This window comes from Macaca thibetana, chromosome 3 (genome assembly GCF_024542745.1).
Source record: "Macaca thibetana thibetana isolate TM-01 chromosome 3, ASM2454274v1, whole genome shotgun sequence".
Taxonomy (NCBI): Eukaryota; Metazoa; Chordata; class Mammalia; order Primates; family Cercopithecidae; genus Macaca; species Macaca thibetana.
In genome coordinates, this window is record NC_065580.1 from 108,606,324 (window position 1) to 108,624,294 (window position 17,971).

The following is a 17,971-nucleotide window of genomic DNA, read 5'->3' on the forward strand; positions in this document are numbered from 1 at the left end:
CTGCGAAACACTCTAGAGCTGAGCTCGCATGGTACGCGTCACAGGAGATGGTGTCCTGTTGCCACTGCAATGTCCTAAACCAACTTAATCTGGTGACTCTGGTGACATTTAAAACAGAAGCCACATGGGCTCCTTCATTCGGTTATGATTCCTCTTAGAAGGTGTCATAGACACTAGCTCAGGGAAAGAAATAGAAATGGGATGTGGGACCATTCTTACAACCAACACAGAATTCCATAGCCCAATTGCCATGAGGTTTCTTACCTTGGATTTTCAATTCGATATCATCCAATTAAAATACACATGGACAAAAGTCAACTTTTCATTGTTTTAAGTTTATTTTGCCTATTAGGAAAAATACACCACGTAATTCAACTAGCAAAGAAGGCTGTTTCAGGACATGTAAAATGAAAGGCTTCCAGGCAGTTATCTGATTAAAGAACACTAAGGGAGGGACAAGGCTAGAAGCTGCGGACTGTCTACACCATGGCAGTGGCTATTTGGGTTGGCTGGAGGAGCTGTGGAGAATATGGAGAGAGTGGTGCTGGAGACCGCCATGGCTATTCCTCATTGTCATCACAGAGTGAGGTTTTCCGTGTGCCCACTGGTTTGAAAACCATTATACAACAATGATAGAATAGTACACACATGAAAACTGAAATACCCAAACCCGGAAAGAAAGCCCAACTAGATCCTCAGAAGACACTTCTAGGGACAATAGCCGATGAGAAAAAGATGGCGTCCTTGTGCCACCGTCTGTTACGATCTCTCTCCATTGCAGCAGACAGCCGTTCTTCTAAGCAGACAGACGGCGATGATGGCAAAATAGACCTCACTCTTGACGAGCAGGAGGAGGTACATGTAATATGCAGAGGTGTTTGTGAGCTGCAGCAGTAGTGCATCTAAGAGAAATTTCACACGTTCTTTTTACAGAATAACGTATTAACGGGAGAGGGGTTCACAAATACTTATTTCTGACGATTTACATTGAAGTGATATTCTACCACCACCAAAACCTAAAAGTAAACATCTACTGCTACCACCACCACCACCAAGAGTCAGACAAGTCAGAATTCAGCTTTCAAGTTGATTAACAACCTCTGCTAAATTCACATAGAACATTCCAAGCTATTAAAAAGTAAGGTTGCTTTGTAGGAAAGCAAAGAAAGTGGTTAATCCAGATTCGCTGATGTGTTAGGTAGTTGTGGCACACCCACCTGTCTTTCCTAAATGTCTCTGATTATGGCTATGCTATTATTGGGTGATTGCATTTCATATTATTTGAGGTTTTGCAAGATATATGTGCTGTCAAGGAATAAGTAAAGACAGTGGGGGTGGACCACCAGTAACTACTCAATGAGCTACAAGGCTGAGTCTCTGCTTGCAGAAATTTCCATTTTACATGTTTTGTCTTCATGATGTCAGAACTCCAGAAACATCAGTCCTTGGTGTGGAAAAGTGATGTGTTCCTAACTCCCCGCCCTTCATCAAGTGAGATGTTACTGCCCCTCCTTGCCTGGTGTGGCAGCTTAAGTCAGAGCCCCTTGGTATTGGAAATAGAAGAAAGTTGAGCAGGGCTAGAGCCAATGCTTCTAGTCACATTCTTTGTGCATATGTAGAGAGAAAAGGCCAGAAACAAGTACTCATTCTGTGTCTGCTAAATGAGATACCCTATGCCAGACATCTCACATTCATGCCTTATCTCTTCAATAACTGTAAATCTGGTGTAATTATTCGTGGTTGGCTGATTAAAAAAGATGTTACTCACAAAATATAGGTCACTTACACCTAATCATTAAAAGAGCTGGAGTGAAAGTTCACTCTGCAAAGTCCATGCACCCACCCATCCCCACATTATGTCCTTTTTTTTTCGGGTTCCTGGCTTTGTAATTTCTTGCTATCTGACTCTATTGCAGAAAAATAATAGGAAACTTACTAAGTACATAAACTCTTTGTTTGATGGCCTGATTTGAAATCCCAGATCTAGCTGTGTGACATGTATAGGGATTTTTATAATTATTTGCTTTAAAGGGACTGTAAATTGGGAGAAAAAAATAATGTACCATTTTATAGGGGTGTTAAGAGGGTTAAACAAGAAAATGCAGAACACAACCCTTCTGTGTAAAAAGCACTTGATAAACACTGGTTCGTGTTATTAGCTACTAGCAAAGACCAAAGACTAAAACAAAACAACTCGAGAAGCAACATGGTATCATGTTTTCCCCAGTCATTAAAACAAAAGACATGAGGCCGGGCACAGTGGCCCACATCTGTAATCCCAACACTTTGGGAGGGCGAGGGGACAGATCACGAGGTCAGGAATTTGAGACCAGCCTGTGAAACCCCGACTCTACTAAAAATACAAAAATTAGCCAGGCATGGTGGCATGTGCCTGTAGTCCCAGCGACTTGAGAAGCTGAGGCAGGAGAATCACTTGAAGCTGGGAGTCGGAGGTTGTGGTGAGCTGAGATCGTGACTGCCTGGGTGACAGAGCAAGACTCTGTCTCAAAAAAAAAAAAAAAAAAAAAAAAAAGACACATGGATGAATAAAATGTTTTTTGAAATAGTTAAAAGCATATCACTTTACCCTCTAATTTACAGCCATCTCATACCCCAAAGCAATAGTTTGCTTTGTTAATACAACTCCTAGAAAATGAGGGACTAATTTAAAATATCACAAGGTCCATTCTGCAGCATCCAACCTAACAAAATCCATTCCCTGATTTTTCAAGCCAGAGAAGTTCGAAAGTTAAAATGATCAAGAGGAAGTAAAAAACACAAAAACTTACCATTTGCATCTTTTGAACAATTGTCTTTGGGATCCATTTTGGTGACATCTAGAAGAATGAGAGCAAGTACTAGTCAATTATTCATGCCCATTATTTGTCAAGATGTGTGTGTATGTTTGTGTGTGTGTGTGTGTGTGTGTCATTAAATGAATATTGATAAAACCTGTCAACAGAGAAGCAGGAGGACAGTTATTAAAAATATGAGCCCACAATTCCAAAAATAATTGGTCTAATTCTATGTGATTAGATATATCTAATTCATATATTATGGTTTTGCACATCAATATATTGAAGTTCATGGAGAATATTTTTTTTCTTTTTTATTCCAACTGGAGTGTAGTATCCAAGATCATTTGGTTTCCCTTCTGTATTCATAGCTCTTAGCACAGTGTTTGCCACAAAGTATGTTTTTGATAAATACTTGTTCAGTGGAAAAATAAACAGAACAAGTGGCTACTTTAAAGCCTTTAACACACACTGCTGACATGAGACCAGCAAAAAGGTTAATTTGGGTTTTTTTGGTTTTTTTTTTTTTTTTTTTTTGAGGCAGTGTCTCACTGTTGCCTAGGCTGGAGTGGAGTATAGTGTGGTGTCATCATGGCTCACTGAAGCCTCAAACTGCCCAGGGTCAGTTGATCCTCCCATCTCAGCCTCTTGAGTAGCTGGGAGTACAGGCACATCAGCACGCCCAGCTAATGTTTGTAATGTTTTGTAGAGACAGAGTTTTGCCATGTTGCCCAGGCTGGTTCTGAATTCCTGCGCTCAAGCAATCTTCCTGCCTTGTCCTCCCAAAGTGCTGGGATTACAGGGGTAAGACACCACACCCGGCCAAGAATTCTTTCAGTCCTAGAATCCACAACAGAATCTTACATGTTTGAAGGAGTCTGACTTAGAAAAATTTCTCACCTAAGCAGAAAAAAGCAGTCATTCCTTTCCAAACCATGCATGTCTCCAATGTCCCTAGCAAGTACCCATGATTTTCTGGAGGTACAGTGCTTCTGGACATAACAACAACAACATTAACAAAAGCTAATATCTACTGAGTGTTCATTATTGTGTCAGGAACTATGTTAAATGCTTCCCATGCATTTTTTGTTTAATTCCCCAATAACACTGAAGTGAGTTGTATTATGTATGGCCCCATGTTCTGAATGAGGAAATAAAGTTTAAAAAGCGCAGGCAACTTGCCGAGAGTCATATCAGTGAACAGCAGAGCCAGTATTCAGGCAGTAGTCATAGGGGAAGAAAAGAAATTGGACATGTGAAAAGTGCTCTGTAGAAATAATTCACAGAAATAGATAGAAAGTAATTTATAAAGAGACAATATAATGTCACCATTGTGTACTCTAAGAAAATGTCTTTCAGTATGTTAATTATTCTCAGCAAATGCTCGTTTTTATTACAGGAGCTCAGCATTTCAGTGCAATTCTTTCTGGGACTAGAAAGAGACGGGCCAAGTCACATTGATAGTTCTCTGAATAAAACCTGAGGTGAGAGTTGAATGTATCTGTGATGTTTAAAAAAAAAAGGAAGACGCAAACATGCAAACAAAGACAACATATTTTAAAGCAGAAGAAAACAGAGTCACATTGGTGTTTGGGTTTATTATTTTTCTAGTAGATGTGTTCTTATCTATACGGATATGATTCTGGTGTGCAGTTTTATGCACTCACTGAGATCTTTATTTCATGTATTCTCAAAAATGGACTTGAGGCATAGGTTTTGGGTAAGTCTCACGAATGCAAATGTTAGTTATCATGTCTGCATGCCCAAATATCTTTAAGGGCTGACTTTAATGGGTTTTCAATGTTTTCTTCTTTTCCTTAGGTTAATTTTATCTATTAAAAGATAAATGAAAATGACTATTACTTATTTCCATGCATTGATTGAGATAAAAAGAATAAAGTAACTATTCCCCATAATAAAATCTGTAAGAGTATCCTGAGTTCTCTCTCTCTCTCTCTCAATCAACGTTGGTTGCAAATGTGGACCAGATTAGTTTTATCTCCTTTAAAAGCACTTCATTGATTATATAATATGATCACTTCTATGTTATATTTTTAGCTTTTCTCAGAAAAAAACAAATTTCCAAAAAAGAGCATTAGAAATCTACTGTAGAATGACATTAAGAGCAGTGTCCTCCTTAACGTAGTTGCCTTGAGAAGCGCATGAAAGACATTGTACTTTTAGGCCAGGCCCAGTGACTGATGCCTATAATCCCAGCACTTGGCAGGCCAAGGCAGATGGATCACTTGAGGTCAGGAGTTCGAGACCAGCCTGGCCAACATGGTGAAACCCCATCTCTACTAGAAATACGAAAATTAGCCAGGTGTGGTGGCGGACGCCTGTAATCCCAGCCAGTCGGGAGGCTGAGGTAAGAGAATCGCTTGAACCCGGGAGGTAGAAGTTGCGGTGAGCCGAGATGGTGCCACAGCACTCCTGCCTAGGCAACAACAGCGAAACTCTGTCTCAAAAAAAAAAAAAAAAAAAAAAAAAAAAGCAGGTAGAAAGACATTTTACTTTTAGAATTTAGTGTAAAGGAAAACACATTATAAAACTGTAACTTGTCGCCTGTGTAATATTCACTGTCCTGGAACTTACTATATGTTTTATTTTGCCCTAATCACTGGAAAAATCAGATCACGTAAGCACAGTGGTAAGACTACCCTCAGGCTTTGCACATTTGCCTCCCCTTTGTGTCTCGGCAAAGGAAATAGGAAATTGGAACTGTTTTTAGATAAATATCATTTTGTCAACAATGAACCCGTCGTTTTTAAGTTAAACTTTTTGGGTAGCAAGAATGAGGTGACTCTGCCTGCTTCAGTAGAACATTCTTGAAAGGCGTATATTTGTTCTTATTTCCAGATCAAGTAAAGTCATCAAGAGAAGGGAGAACTCTTTTTGAGCATTTACCACTTGCTTCATTGCTAGATGCTTCCATGTATATTGTTTCCTTTAATCCATCTAACAACCCTAAAAACCAGCATGTGACTTTCTTATTTTGGATAATGGAGCTGAGGCTGAGAAACCTTCAGTAACCTTTTCAATTTTGTTTTCTCCAAAACCCACACAATTTTAATTCTATAGAAAAGTAGCAGGGCATTTATGCTACCATTAAATGTGACACCAATTAAGAAAGATTTGTGCTTGTTTTTCATTAATAATGAAAGGAAAAAATGCAGGATTCCCTTTCAAAGACGTGTTCGGAGAGATGATATGTGTAAACACATACCTGTCTTTATTGGAGGAAAGATAATTTCTTGATCAACTCCATTTTTATTATTCTCATGTCTGACGATACATCTGTGCTCTTTATCCAGTGACTTTTCTGGCACCGTTAACCAGCTAAATTTCATGTATGTGTCGTTAGTCTTCACGGTGTTCCCCTCCTGGGATCCCAGAATCGTGTTGCTCTTCTTTTCTTGCCAATGTATCTTAATAACATCTGGGAAAAAATTCTCAAGAAGACAAAGGTATGTTCCAGCCTTGTGGAGGTTTGTTTCAGCAATGGAAGGAAGAAAAATAGTGGGCTTGGGTGAAACATCTGCATCAAGGTGTTTATCTATGGGGAGAAATGGAATATGAATTTAAAAGAATCATGAGAGAAACACACACATTGCACGGTTTAGAATGGCCTAGTACATAACAATAAAAAGAGACGGTGCCATTGAGCTAGTGTCCACCGGGGCCTTTCATCCAGGATAGGCTGCACAGTACTTATTACTGTGCTTATTTTACAGAGGTTGAAAAGAGGATCAAAATGTTAAATAACTTGCCAAAAGTCACAGCTCTCAAGTGTCAGATGCTGGATGAAAACCTGGCCTTTGTTTATTCTGCACATGCTGTGAGGGTGTGTGATTTTTAACTGCCTCCTACCAAGGCTTCCAATGTTCACGAACATATTTATTTTATTTTTTATCTCTTTAGTTTCATTATAGTGAACGGTGTTTTCAAGGTGGATGGCAGGGGAAAGGGGAAAAAGGTCAGATAACTTCAATGATCTCTCTACAGATGAGACTCTTTGGTCCTTTTCCCACTTCCGTTTCCCATCCTTTGTAACTTACGTTCTTTGACCAAATAACACACATTCTCACGTTCCACAATTTTGTGTCCTCCCACTCTTCATTTCACTGATTCTGTGATGCACCATATTTATCTGATTATTTATCTTATTTCCCATATGAATAAATGTCACATTCTAAAAATCTTACTATTTATCTTATTTCCCATATGAATAAATGTCAGCTTTTTGTTTTTTTTGTTTTTTTTGTTTTTTGTTTTTTTTTTTTTTTTTTTTTTTGAGACTGGGCTTTTTCTGTCGCCCACGCTGGAATGCAGCAGCACAATCATGTCTCACTGCAGCCTCAACTTCCCAGGCTCAAGTAGTCCTCCTACCTCAGCCTCCCAAGTAGCTGGGACTACAGGCATGCACCACTATGTCTGGCTAATATTTGTATTTTGTAAAGACAAATTTCACCATGTTGACCAGGCTGGTGTCAAACTCCTGCACTCAAGTCATCTGCCTGCCTCAGCCTCCCAAAGTGCGGGGATTAGAGGTATGAGCCACCATGCCTAGCTATTTTGTTCACTTTTATTTTTAACAATACATAGTCACTTGTTTTAATGAGAATCTACTTCCATGTGTACGTACTGTCTATCAAGTTGACCATGTAGTTTCAATGTATATACCATGAGCAGTCCTCCTAGTTAATATCTATCTTTATATAACATCTCAATTTCACATCTGCACCCTCCAAGTTTTGGGGTGGAGCAGTATTTACAGCTGTACCTCCAGATTATTCACCATCTCTTGAATTTAGAAACAAAATGGCAACATTTCCAAAACTCTTATTAAACATTTTTATTGATTATTTTCAGAGATACTCTTGCGTTAATCTTATCCAGTAATACACTTATCAGAATTTTATGTATTCCCCTACCTTTTTCTCCTACATTTGGGGATAAAATTTTAACCTGTGCTCCTTGCCAGGTAATCACAGGCCTTTTTCCTTCTCCTTTCCTTGAAGCTTTTGATCATCTGTATTTATTTAATGGTCAAGCTCAAATAAGACACTAGGAATGGAGAACACGTTTGTAAAACCTAGCTCTGTGATAGGGACACCTACATACTAAATTTATATAGACAGAAAGAAAGTGCCAGAACATAAAATGAGGCTTTCTTTCCCAAAATTTTCTCTCACAACATAGGCAGGGTGTGGGGGGGAGGGTGCCTTATGGATGGTACAGTCTTTGTGTAACCTCTCATATTAAAAAATGTTCTTCAGATACTCTGCTTTGATCGAGAAGGTCTAACTGGACGAGATGTCAACATGAAATGAACTCAATGAATGCTAGTTTGGGGCGATAGCACTGGTAAAAGGAAAGAAAAAGCAAAGAAATGTATCATGAATTTGGTCATTATTACTTGGGGCTAAGGTCCCTGTAGTTTTTACTTACTTCATACAAATGTAGAATAACGGAATAAATCGGAAAAAATAATTTCCTTTTATTTTGTGGGTGGATAATTGTTTCTCAGAATAAAATATTCAGGGACACCATCATATGAGGAATCCAAAATGGACAATGAGAACTGAGATGCCTTAGAAAGTTGCTCTAAGGTAGTTGCTTTAGATGCATGTGAAGCATCAAAACAAAATCTTTAATGAAATATAAGGGCACCAAAGCCAATATTTCTCAACTGATATTGGTATTGACATAATCTTTAACTTTGTAGGTATGATCCAGTTAAGAAATTAAATGTTATAAGTAGACATTTGACTATTTTACCTGTATCCCTATGAATTTACATATTCAAGTTGGGAGAGGGGAAATACATATTTTCTTAAACTTGTATAAATTTTCTCTGGAAAATGAAAAATCACCTTGCATTCAAGCAGATCATATATGAGATAATACATAAAACATTCTAATTACTTTTAGAAGCAGGTAAAATTAGTCTTTTAGAAATAGAAAGCATTTTACAAATAGTGATATTTGTTCTGAAGTGAGCTGTTGAATAGATGGGAGTTGATACATTTGTCTTATTCCTGAGTGTATAAAGACCTCTCATGGGTAGTAACTTGAATTCTGGAAGAGGAATTAATATTTCTATCACCTACCAAGTGCCAGGCATTCTGGTGGGTAATTTCCATATTTAATTTCATGTAATATATACAACATTCCTTCGAGATACATATTCTCCATTACTTTCATTGTACAGATCAACTTGAAATCGGAACTTTCAACTTTGCTCTGTTATTGCAAAATATTAAGGACATTTGAAAAGAATGTTTATGAAGTAGTGTGAAGTGAAAAAACCAGATCTATTATTGTGTGTCTAGTCTATGATTCCAACTTTGTAAAGCAAACAAACAAAAAGCATAGAAAAAATGTTTAAATAAAAGTTAACAGATAATGTGATGAGGGTCAATATCAAATTATATTTTTTTGTTTATTTTTGTGTTTTCCAATTTTTCTATAATGAACCAGCATTTTTATAATTTGAATACTTGGTGAATCAAAATACACTTCCTAAAGGGCAGTTACATAGAAAGTGGCAGCCCCAGGAGTGATCGAGAAACAAAGTCCATACCTTTTCCTGCACCGCACTTTCCTGAAAAATCACTTCTCAGAAAACTACAAATTATGACTTTGATTGCTACCATTCACATTAAGTCAACTGGATAAAAGAGAATCAGAAGGTCACTTTTTAACTTATAAGTTAATTTTATCATATGATCTCAAGCATTAAAGAAATAAAACTATAAAACTGCTTTCATTTTTTTCAATGCTTTATCAACTTTGTGAATATTCTCTGAAAACTTTCATTTCAGTGGAACTAATAGACCAAGAGTATCTTTATGAGATGTTTTCTCTCATCCAGGCAAAATTACATCTTTAAGCTTAAGCTAACAAATAATAAACAAACTCATTGGACCAATTTAAATAACAACAAATGCAGCTTATGTCACTTTTAAATATAGTCACACCGTGAAATATTTTGACATTTGATAGTAATCATTCTTTGGTCAAATTATCAAATATTTCATCTTTCAGTGACCAAATGAGGAGGGTAGCTGAATTTTTTTTTTTCCTTTTTTTACTTTTTTCCATTGGTTATTTTTAGAATTGAAGAAACAAAATCTCTAAACTAAACTTGTTCACAAAACTTTTAACAGAGAGATACCAGTGGAACATAAGGCCTCCATCCTTTAGAGATTTGCAGTTGGTCTAAGCTCCTTAGTAATGTCTCCCATGCTAGGTCTGGAAAAGTTCTGACTCCCATGGCATGAACCAAGTCACCTGACCTCTCTGGAGATTTCACCATGATTAGTGACCAAACCAGGAGGGAATCCTAGAATTCTGAGCCAGCTCCTGCCTGTCTCCCATCCCTTCTCTACATTGCAAAATTTAAAGAAAACTTACCTGTAATGATGAGCTTTGTTCCGGGACCAAATAGCTTGACTTTTCTGCCAAACTGTTGCCCACCACCTGAGAAGCCTTTACAAGAATTTACCTTTGTGTTTGTCTTAAAATTTTGCCAGCATTTTTTTCAATATTTACATAAAGACATAAAAATTGGCTGACATTAAGTCAAGACAAAGGTCAAACAAAATCATAATAGTTCTGAATGCAATCAGGAATTTAAGAACTGACCTCACCCTGCCCTGGGTACTTTGGGTTATGTACATTCTCTCCTTGTATCACATACATTAGAGAGTCTGATTTTAACTTTTCTCGTGATTTTACCTGAATCTTCTAAATATTCCCTAAAGAGTTTTCATGTATACAATTTGTCTTAAGTGTAATTTAGAGTTAATATTTCCTTAATTTTCAAAGACAGACAGTAATAGGATTCTTATGTTTGACATTCAGTAAATAGATATTCAATATGATTTATAGGTATTTTGTGATTCATATGTATGGAGGGATGGGTATCTAGATTGATTCTAAAGTAACTTCCTTTTGGCCAGGCACGGTGGTTCACGCCTGTAATCCTAGCACTTTGGGAGGCTGAGGCAGGTGGATCACTTGCGCTCAGGAGTTCAAAACCAGCCTGGCCAACATGGTAAAACCCCATCTCTACTAAAAATACAAAAAAAAAAAAAAAAATTAGTTGGGCTTGGTGGCAGGTGCCTGTAATCCTAGCTACTCAGGAGACGGAAGCAGAAGAATCTCTTGAACCTGGGAAGCAGAGGCTGCAGTGAACAGAAATGGTGCCACTGCACTCTAGCTGGGTGACAGAGCGAGACTCCATCTCAAAAAATAAAAATAAAAATATATAGAGTAACTTCGTTTTAGAATCCAGTTTTCATTGATAGAATACCAGATAAGTTGTTACAAAATATGAATTCTTAATGATGATTCATTGCTGAAAGACTGCTCCTTTTGACTTGAAAATACCCTTACAGTTTCATTGAATTAAATCGTGTGCTACTCCACAGAGAATCTGAGGCAGCTTGAGTTACGCAACTTAGCACTGCAATACAGCATAGCTGCAATAGCTCCTTCATCAGTTTCAACATATCTAGCAAATTTGATGCCAATACAGAAAGACAACTGAGCGGAATGATGTCAAAACGACTCATTCTATAGAAATACGGTAAAAATTATATTTTGAATATTTTATGCATGCGTATTCCATATGACTTTTTGGAGGAGAGAGAGGTCATTTCAGTGCCATAATTAGAAGTAGAATAATTATATTAATACACAAATAGTAATACAAATTGGAAGTTGGTACAAGAAAAATAGTCAACTAAAAAGTCCATTCATAGGGTCAAGCTACAGAAGAGGAAATATTCAAAGTATAAAACTATGACTTAATAATGCTAAATATCACATAAGGGTCCAGACCAGGCACTTGGAAACAGATAGCCTTAGCTAGATCCCAGTCGTTGCCACAGTGACTAATCATGTGACTTTAAGAAAGTAACTACTCTTCTCTAGGCCTCAGTTTCCTCATCTGTGAAATGGGACTAAGAGGATCTCCTGCATAGGTCTGATGAGGAAGGAGATAAAGCACTGAAACTATTTACCATGGTGTCTGGCTCTCAATAAACTGTACTAATATTAATTTTCTCCTTAAAGGAACAATATCGGGTCATTTTATCAAATCCACCCACCAAACACAATACATAGATCTTATAAGCAATAACTGCTACATAAATTAAGAAAGAAAACAAGCTCATGAACCCAAGACCTTCTGCTTCTCCGGCAGCCACAGGTCAAAGAACATGGGCAGGGCCCAACCAAGCCAGAATCTAGAATACTTATCTGCCAGACTGGCAGCTTCTGAGTGTTGAGACTGTGCTTCTTTGCCCTTTTATCTCCAGCATTCAGAACAAAAACTGTTTTCAGTAACTATTTGCTGAGAGGATAAATGAAGAAATGAAGATGTAAAATCAGGAAGACTCTTTTCATTGACCTTGGAGCTGACATGGCTGGTTGAACCTTACAAATTCTATTAAACTGGGCCATTTCCAGGTGATATAACAAGAGTCCCAATAGCATAAATTTTGACTGACTTCAGCCTCCCTCAAAGAAACTAGAGCACTAATAAGTGGGATATATCGACGTTCTATAGTAATTTACTATACTAAGTAATTTTTTCTGTACTGTGTCTCAGGATGAGATCAAAATCAGTAACATGGATTTGGCAGGCTAGCAGAAAAAGGAAGAACTATGTTGTATCTCAAAATACAGAGAAGAAGTAATTAATAAAATTCCATTTTTATGTCTCTCGCTTAAAAGACCTACAAAAAATTATCTTGGACGAAGGACTTGCAGCAATGGTTTACAGACATGATCCTCGAAACATTTTAATTTCTCTCCAGAGTCTACCGTGTGTGTGTGTGTGTGTTAGGTGTGTGTGTGTGTTAGTGTGTGTGTATTCTAAAAGTAGAATTTTAATCCACTTACAGACAGGGAAGGGAAGATATTATGTACAAAATCGTTTTGTTTCCATGTTCAGCTAACCTGAAAAATTGCTGTTCGTATACTGAGGCCAGGGATGTGACAGATTCAGATAAGGTTGATCATTTTTTTCTAAAACGTATCTATCTGTTTTTCATTACTGGGATAACAACAGAAAAAAAAATTACTTACCAGGCGAAGTTACTATGAGCTTAGTCCCTTCAGCAAATATCTTGATCCAACCAGTGCTATCACACTGGTCTGAGCTTCTACAAAAATCTCAGCCTTCTGATCCTCATGACGTGACTAGCAATCTAACAACTTTGAACTAGCAATTTGATCTTCTGGCTTTTTTGGAAGTCCTTGAATATAGGTTTTGTGACATCTGATAGTTTGTACTTTTTCCTCATAAATTACCTGTTTTCTTCTAAGGCAGTAATTCTTGAAAAGCACCAACAGAAAAGGGAAATGGAAAAAAAAGCAGGAAGAGAAAACAGCAGGCTCAGTGGGTCAACCCACTGCTTTTCTAAATTACCAGGAAAAGTATTCAGAGAACTGTATATTTTTTTTTAATTTCCAGGTGTTCAATTGTGTTGAAACTGCTTTGAGATTACATCAAAGGAAAAGCCCTTCTGTTTCCACAAACACCAGGGCCTCTCTGTTGGCAATTTGGGAAGATACTTCTGAAAGGAGGAAACTCTTCAGTAACTGAAAATGCAAATGTGTCAGTGCAGATATACTTGAGAAATTTGAACCAAGGTCTCCACTTTCAAAAAGCCACTTTTATCATTCGGCAACACGATGCTTTACTAAAGCAATGCCAAATGAGAAAATGTGTTCTGCAATGACTTATTATTTCTCCTGGAATAACAGAAGAAATTTGTAGAATTCTGTCTCCCATGAAATAATAGATTATTTAATTATACTGAGGCATGATAAAAAAAAAAAAAAAATCGAGCTATCTGATATGTTGAAAAATCTGCCATCTTAAGCCGGGGTCTGCTGTGTGATTTTCTGAGCACAGAAGAGGTGTTCAGTTGCAAGGACTAAGGAGGACAGGTCTGATGACCTCCATGTCCACTCCAGCTTCACCCTGAGTCCTCATTCAGGAAGGTATAAATGAGGTCACAGAGGGCACCTGTCCATACACGGCGGCTCACAGCCCCCAAGCCAATGGAGAGGACAATGGGGCTGGGTGAAAATTATGTTTGGAAAGGGTTTCTTTTTAATAGAAAATTCAAAATTATTACGTGCCGCTGTTGATGACACTTTATACCTTTGATAGACGGAATGATGGCCACTCAGTCTCTTTTGTCCTCTGGCCTTCCGTATTCCAGGACCATGAGGGGGAGCATCAGAAGTCTTAGCAGCTGTCAATATTCAAGAGCCGTGGAGGATTTAAGTAATAAAATGTGAAAAAGTAATGAATTATAAAATCTTTTATTAAATTTACCAAGAAAATACAAGAACAATATGAAGAATACAGTATTTAGTTTCCCTAAGGGCACAAAATAAAACCTAAATACATGGAGAAACATGCACTGATGAATAAAAAGCTTCTATCAGAAAGAAGCCAATGCATCCTAAATTCATCTATAAATTTCCAGCAATTCCAGTCAGAATTACTACGACATGATGTTGTTGTTCTAGGATGTGAGGTTTAATGTTGGACTAGATAAGTTGATTTTAAATTCTATAGGAATGAATAAATATGAGATGATTGAAAAAGTATTTTCTGGAAAGTGGTACAGTGAATAGATATTTGGCATTGTAGATCTTAATTCTTATCATAAAGCAACTGAGATAATATGATAATGATATAAGAATAATGAAATAGACAAAATAAATTCTCCAGAAAATATGTCAAATATGTGTACCTATTTAAAACAAGCTGCAGCATTTTTAAATTGAAAGGAAAGGATGGGTTGTTTAGAAACGGGCATTAGGAAAATAATTACCTGAGAAAATAAAAATATCACTGTACCTCATCCCAGATAACAAAGGGTCAAAATAGATGAAAACTAAAATTACAAAGCTACACATGGCCAGAAGGAACATGTAGGAGAATAATTGTATCCATTGAGTAAAGGGGTATAGGATGGAAATGAGGTAGGAGAAACTTAACACATTAATTTTGAAGAAGTAAGAACGTGGACAATTTTCTATTTTATAGTATTTTCAAATAAACGTTTTTGAAAGAAGAATAGACAATGAAGACTTGCTAAAAAAATTTAGAGAAGAAAGTGACATGATCACATTTGCACTTTAGGAAGATATATGCGTGAGCAGAAAGGAAGGGGTGCTGCCTGGGACAGCAATTTGTCTGAAGTAGATGGTTTTATAGCTGGTCGTCATAAGCCAATAAGAGGCTTATGCGTTGTTGCAGAGATGGTGGAGATGTACAGAGTGGCTGGAGCAATAAACATTAACAAGTTTACTCGAGTTTTTAAAAGATTCTTATGAAATAAATTATTATCTCAGGAAGTTGGGAATGAAGAAAAAGACACTTTAAAATTGGAAAACCCAGGTTCAGATTCCAGTTCTTCCACTCCTGGTGTTGTGCCCTTGGGCGCAGACACATCTCAGAGTCTTGGTTTCCTCACCTTTTAAATGGAGAGGATTAGACCTAATTCCCAGGACTTTTGTGAGATATTTACAATAGAGCCAGGGACACAGGAGGTGCTAAAAACTGACTAATTTTCTCTTATCGTTTATGCAATAATTCAGAGAGACTTCACTTCGTAAGGTAGAATGGAAACATCTTATTTCTGTGTCTTTTTATCTGAAAATTAAAAGTTATTGTTACTTCGGACTGTCAGTTGCCCGTTGCACCTGTCATAGATGGGATGATGTCCACTCAATCCCTTTTTGTCCTCTGCTTTTCCTTATTCCAAGACCATGTGGGGAAGTATCAGAAGTCTTAGAAGCTGTCTACACTTCAACAGCCATGAAAGATTTAAGTAATAAAACGTAAAAATGTAAGTAATGAATTATAACATTTTTTATTAAGTTTACAAAAAACCAAAAACTATGTGAAGACCATAATGTTCAGTTCTATTAAAGGCATAAAATGAAACCTGAATGAATGTGTATAAAGATGAGCAATTTTGCCTCTAACCTTATGTTTTGGAACACACACATCCCCCCTGCCACATTTGTCATGTCTTGAGTTAAACAAACTGAGGCAACTTAAATCCTGCTTCCAAGAAGATGGGTTATGAATGAACAAATACATAAATAAGAAGTAAGTCAAGTGAGGTAAAGCACAAGTTGGCACTGCATTGCTTGAAGTTTTGCATCACTTTTTCAAATTTGATGATAATAACTTTCATAGAGAACAGCTTCAACCAAATTTGTTTGGCCATCAAAACATATGAAGACATATCTCACATTTCATTTCAGGGTTTGGTGGCCAACATGAACCAAAATAATAATTTGCACTATTTTTCACATTGATTTGTCTTTTAGAAATTTTAATGGATCTTAATTAAATCAGGTACAGAAGTAAGTTAAGACACTTCCAAGAGAGACCACTGTCTGAAGCAAAATAAACACATTATCTGACATGTACAAGAGATTAAAAAATCACATACTGACCATCTGTGGACCACTAACTTTCAAAAATTAGCATAATTTGATTTCACATATGTCATCACTTAGATGATATCAGATACGTTACGATATAGTCCAGTGGATCTTTACTTGTTTCTGAAAACACCGGGGCAGTGTTTGGGAGAGGCCAGGTCACTGCGCTTTCAATCAGTCTCCCTTTTAGCAATTGTGCCACCTGCCTTCATTCTTAACCTGATGATTTAGTCTTTTAGGGTTTCTTTTGCACTTGGGGTATTTAACATGCCACTATGCATATTATAGACACTTTTCAACTGATACTACTCCCACAGGCAACATGCCTGGTGAAACACTTGTTTCTTTTTGACAAACAAGAAATGTTTGCATAAAAAGACTCGTGTCTGGAAGAATGTCTTGGGAAATTAATATTCTACTCTAAGCCCCAAATCTCCTTTTGGCTTCCCTTCCCCCTGCTCCAGGATGACAATCCATGGCCCTGTGCTTTTTGATATTGAAAGAGAAGAAAACTCATAAATATAGTGTCTACCGTGAGTCAGGCACCAATTATGCATTTCTCTCTTTCTGCCTTACCCTATAAATGGTTATTACTATTAAAAGTCATGTGAGGAAACAGAATTAGGGAGGTGAAACTGAGCCAGGATTTCAGTGCAAATTTTCTGGATCCCAAACCCTGTTCATCAATTACTTGGAAAGATATGTGTAAGGAACGCAGTTCCCAGGTATAGTCTAGGTCTGTATAATACAGAGAATCTGTATCTCAAATGGCCATATAAAGGATGCTGGGTATTGCTTTCTAGGAAGCACAGAGCATATCAAATGAAATAAAAAGCAGATGAAATGGCTGATTTGCATATTCTAAAAAGCAATGAGTAGGCAGTGCCAGCACCTAGCAAAATAATCTGTGAGGAGTGGGACTAGTTGAATCTGAATATCAAATTATATCTCACAATTTATTTTCTTTGTATTTGTCTTTCAGTGACACCAGGAGATTATAACATCCATGAGGCCATTTGAGCCATGCACTTCAGAATGACAATCATTGCTGTCATGGCTGGCCTGTTGCCCTGCACATGTCAGGGGGAACACAAAGAGTTTCTAAACCTGCAGTAAGTTAGAAGACTAGGTGTTCTCTACATTGGGTCCGTAGTGTTTCGGTCGGGGGCTCTGTTGAGACAGCCTACTCCAGTCTCAGATTGGGCCACACAAGGTTGGGCCTGGTGTGTGGGTGTCTTTCTGGCAGGTGAAACCAGTTTCCAGAGGTCCTATAACCTCCCTTCAGATCTCATATCACAGGAAACTCAATAATAGTTGGGTCTCCTCACTCTTCTCTCATTACCAGGAGAAACAAAAAAACATGGAAGTCAACAAAACACTATCTGCTTGAGAAAAAACCCTTGCCATTGCATCAGATGATACAATATACTGTTGCCATTTACTGCAATAGGAAAGTCTGGTGAGGAAAATAATACATGCTTGGAGATTGGGGGAAGGGAGTGGAATTGGAATCAATAATTTTTTGGCTACTTGTCAGACATCCAAAAAGAGAGGTACGGAGCTATAATGTAATGATATAGATATGGTTGCTACTATTGTTCTTGCTATTTTCTAGGTGTGGCTGGTAAGGCCTTGGACATGAACAAGGCCTAGGTCACTCTAAGAGAGCAGAAATCAAGCCA

At 37.4% G+C, this 17,971-nt stretch overlaps 1 protein-coding gene and 1 gene segment (V, D, J or C); both read right to left on the reverse strand.

Annotated features, from left to right (window-relative positions):
- The window catches only part of LOC126950144 (uncharacterized), a 36,168-nt gene extending 23,209 nt beyond the window's left edge, over positions 1-12,959 (reverse strand). Inside the window, exon 1 of one of the 2 annotated variants that reach the window (XM_050783346.1) lies at positions 12,897-12,959. The gene's annotated coding sequence lies outside the window, so the exon portion shown is untranslated. Of the gene's footprint in view, positions 1-10,214; positions 10,293-12,896 lie in introns of those variants that run through there. The other variant, XM_050783348.1, reaches the window with a different exon arrangement.
- LOC126950125 (T cell receptor gamma constant 1-like) overlaps positions 315-17,971 on the reverse strand; it is a 57,625-nt gene continuing 39,968 nt past the window's right edge. The window contains 4 exon segments of the C gene segment in view: positions 315-902; positions 2,790-2,837; positions 6,022-6,351; positions 10,215-10,280. Coding sequence covers positions 760-902; positions 2,790-2,837; positions 6,022-6,351; positions 10,215-10,280 — 587 coding nt within the window.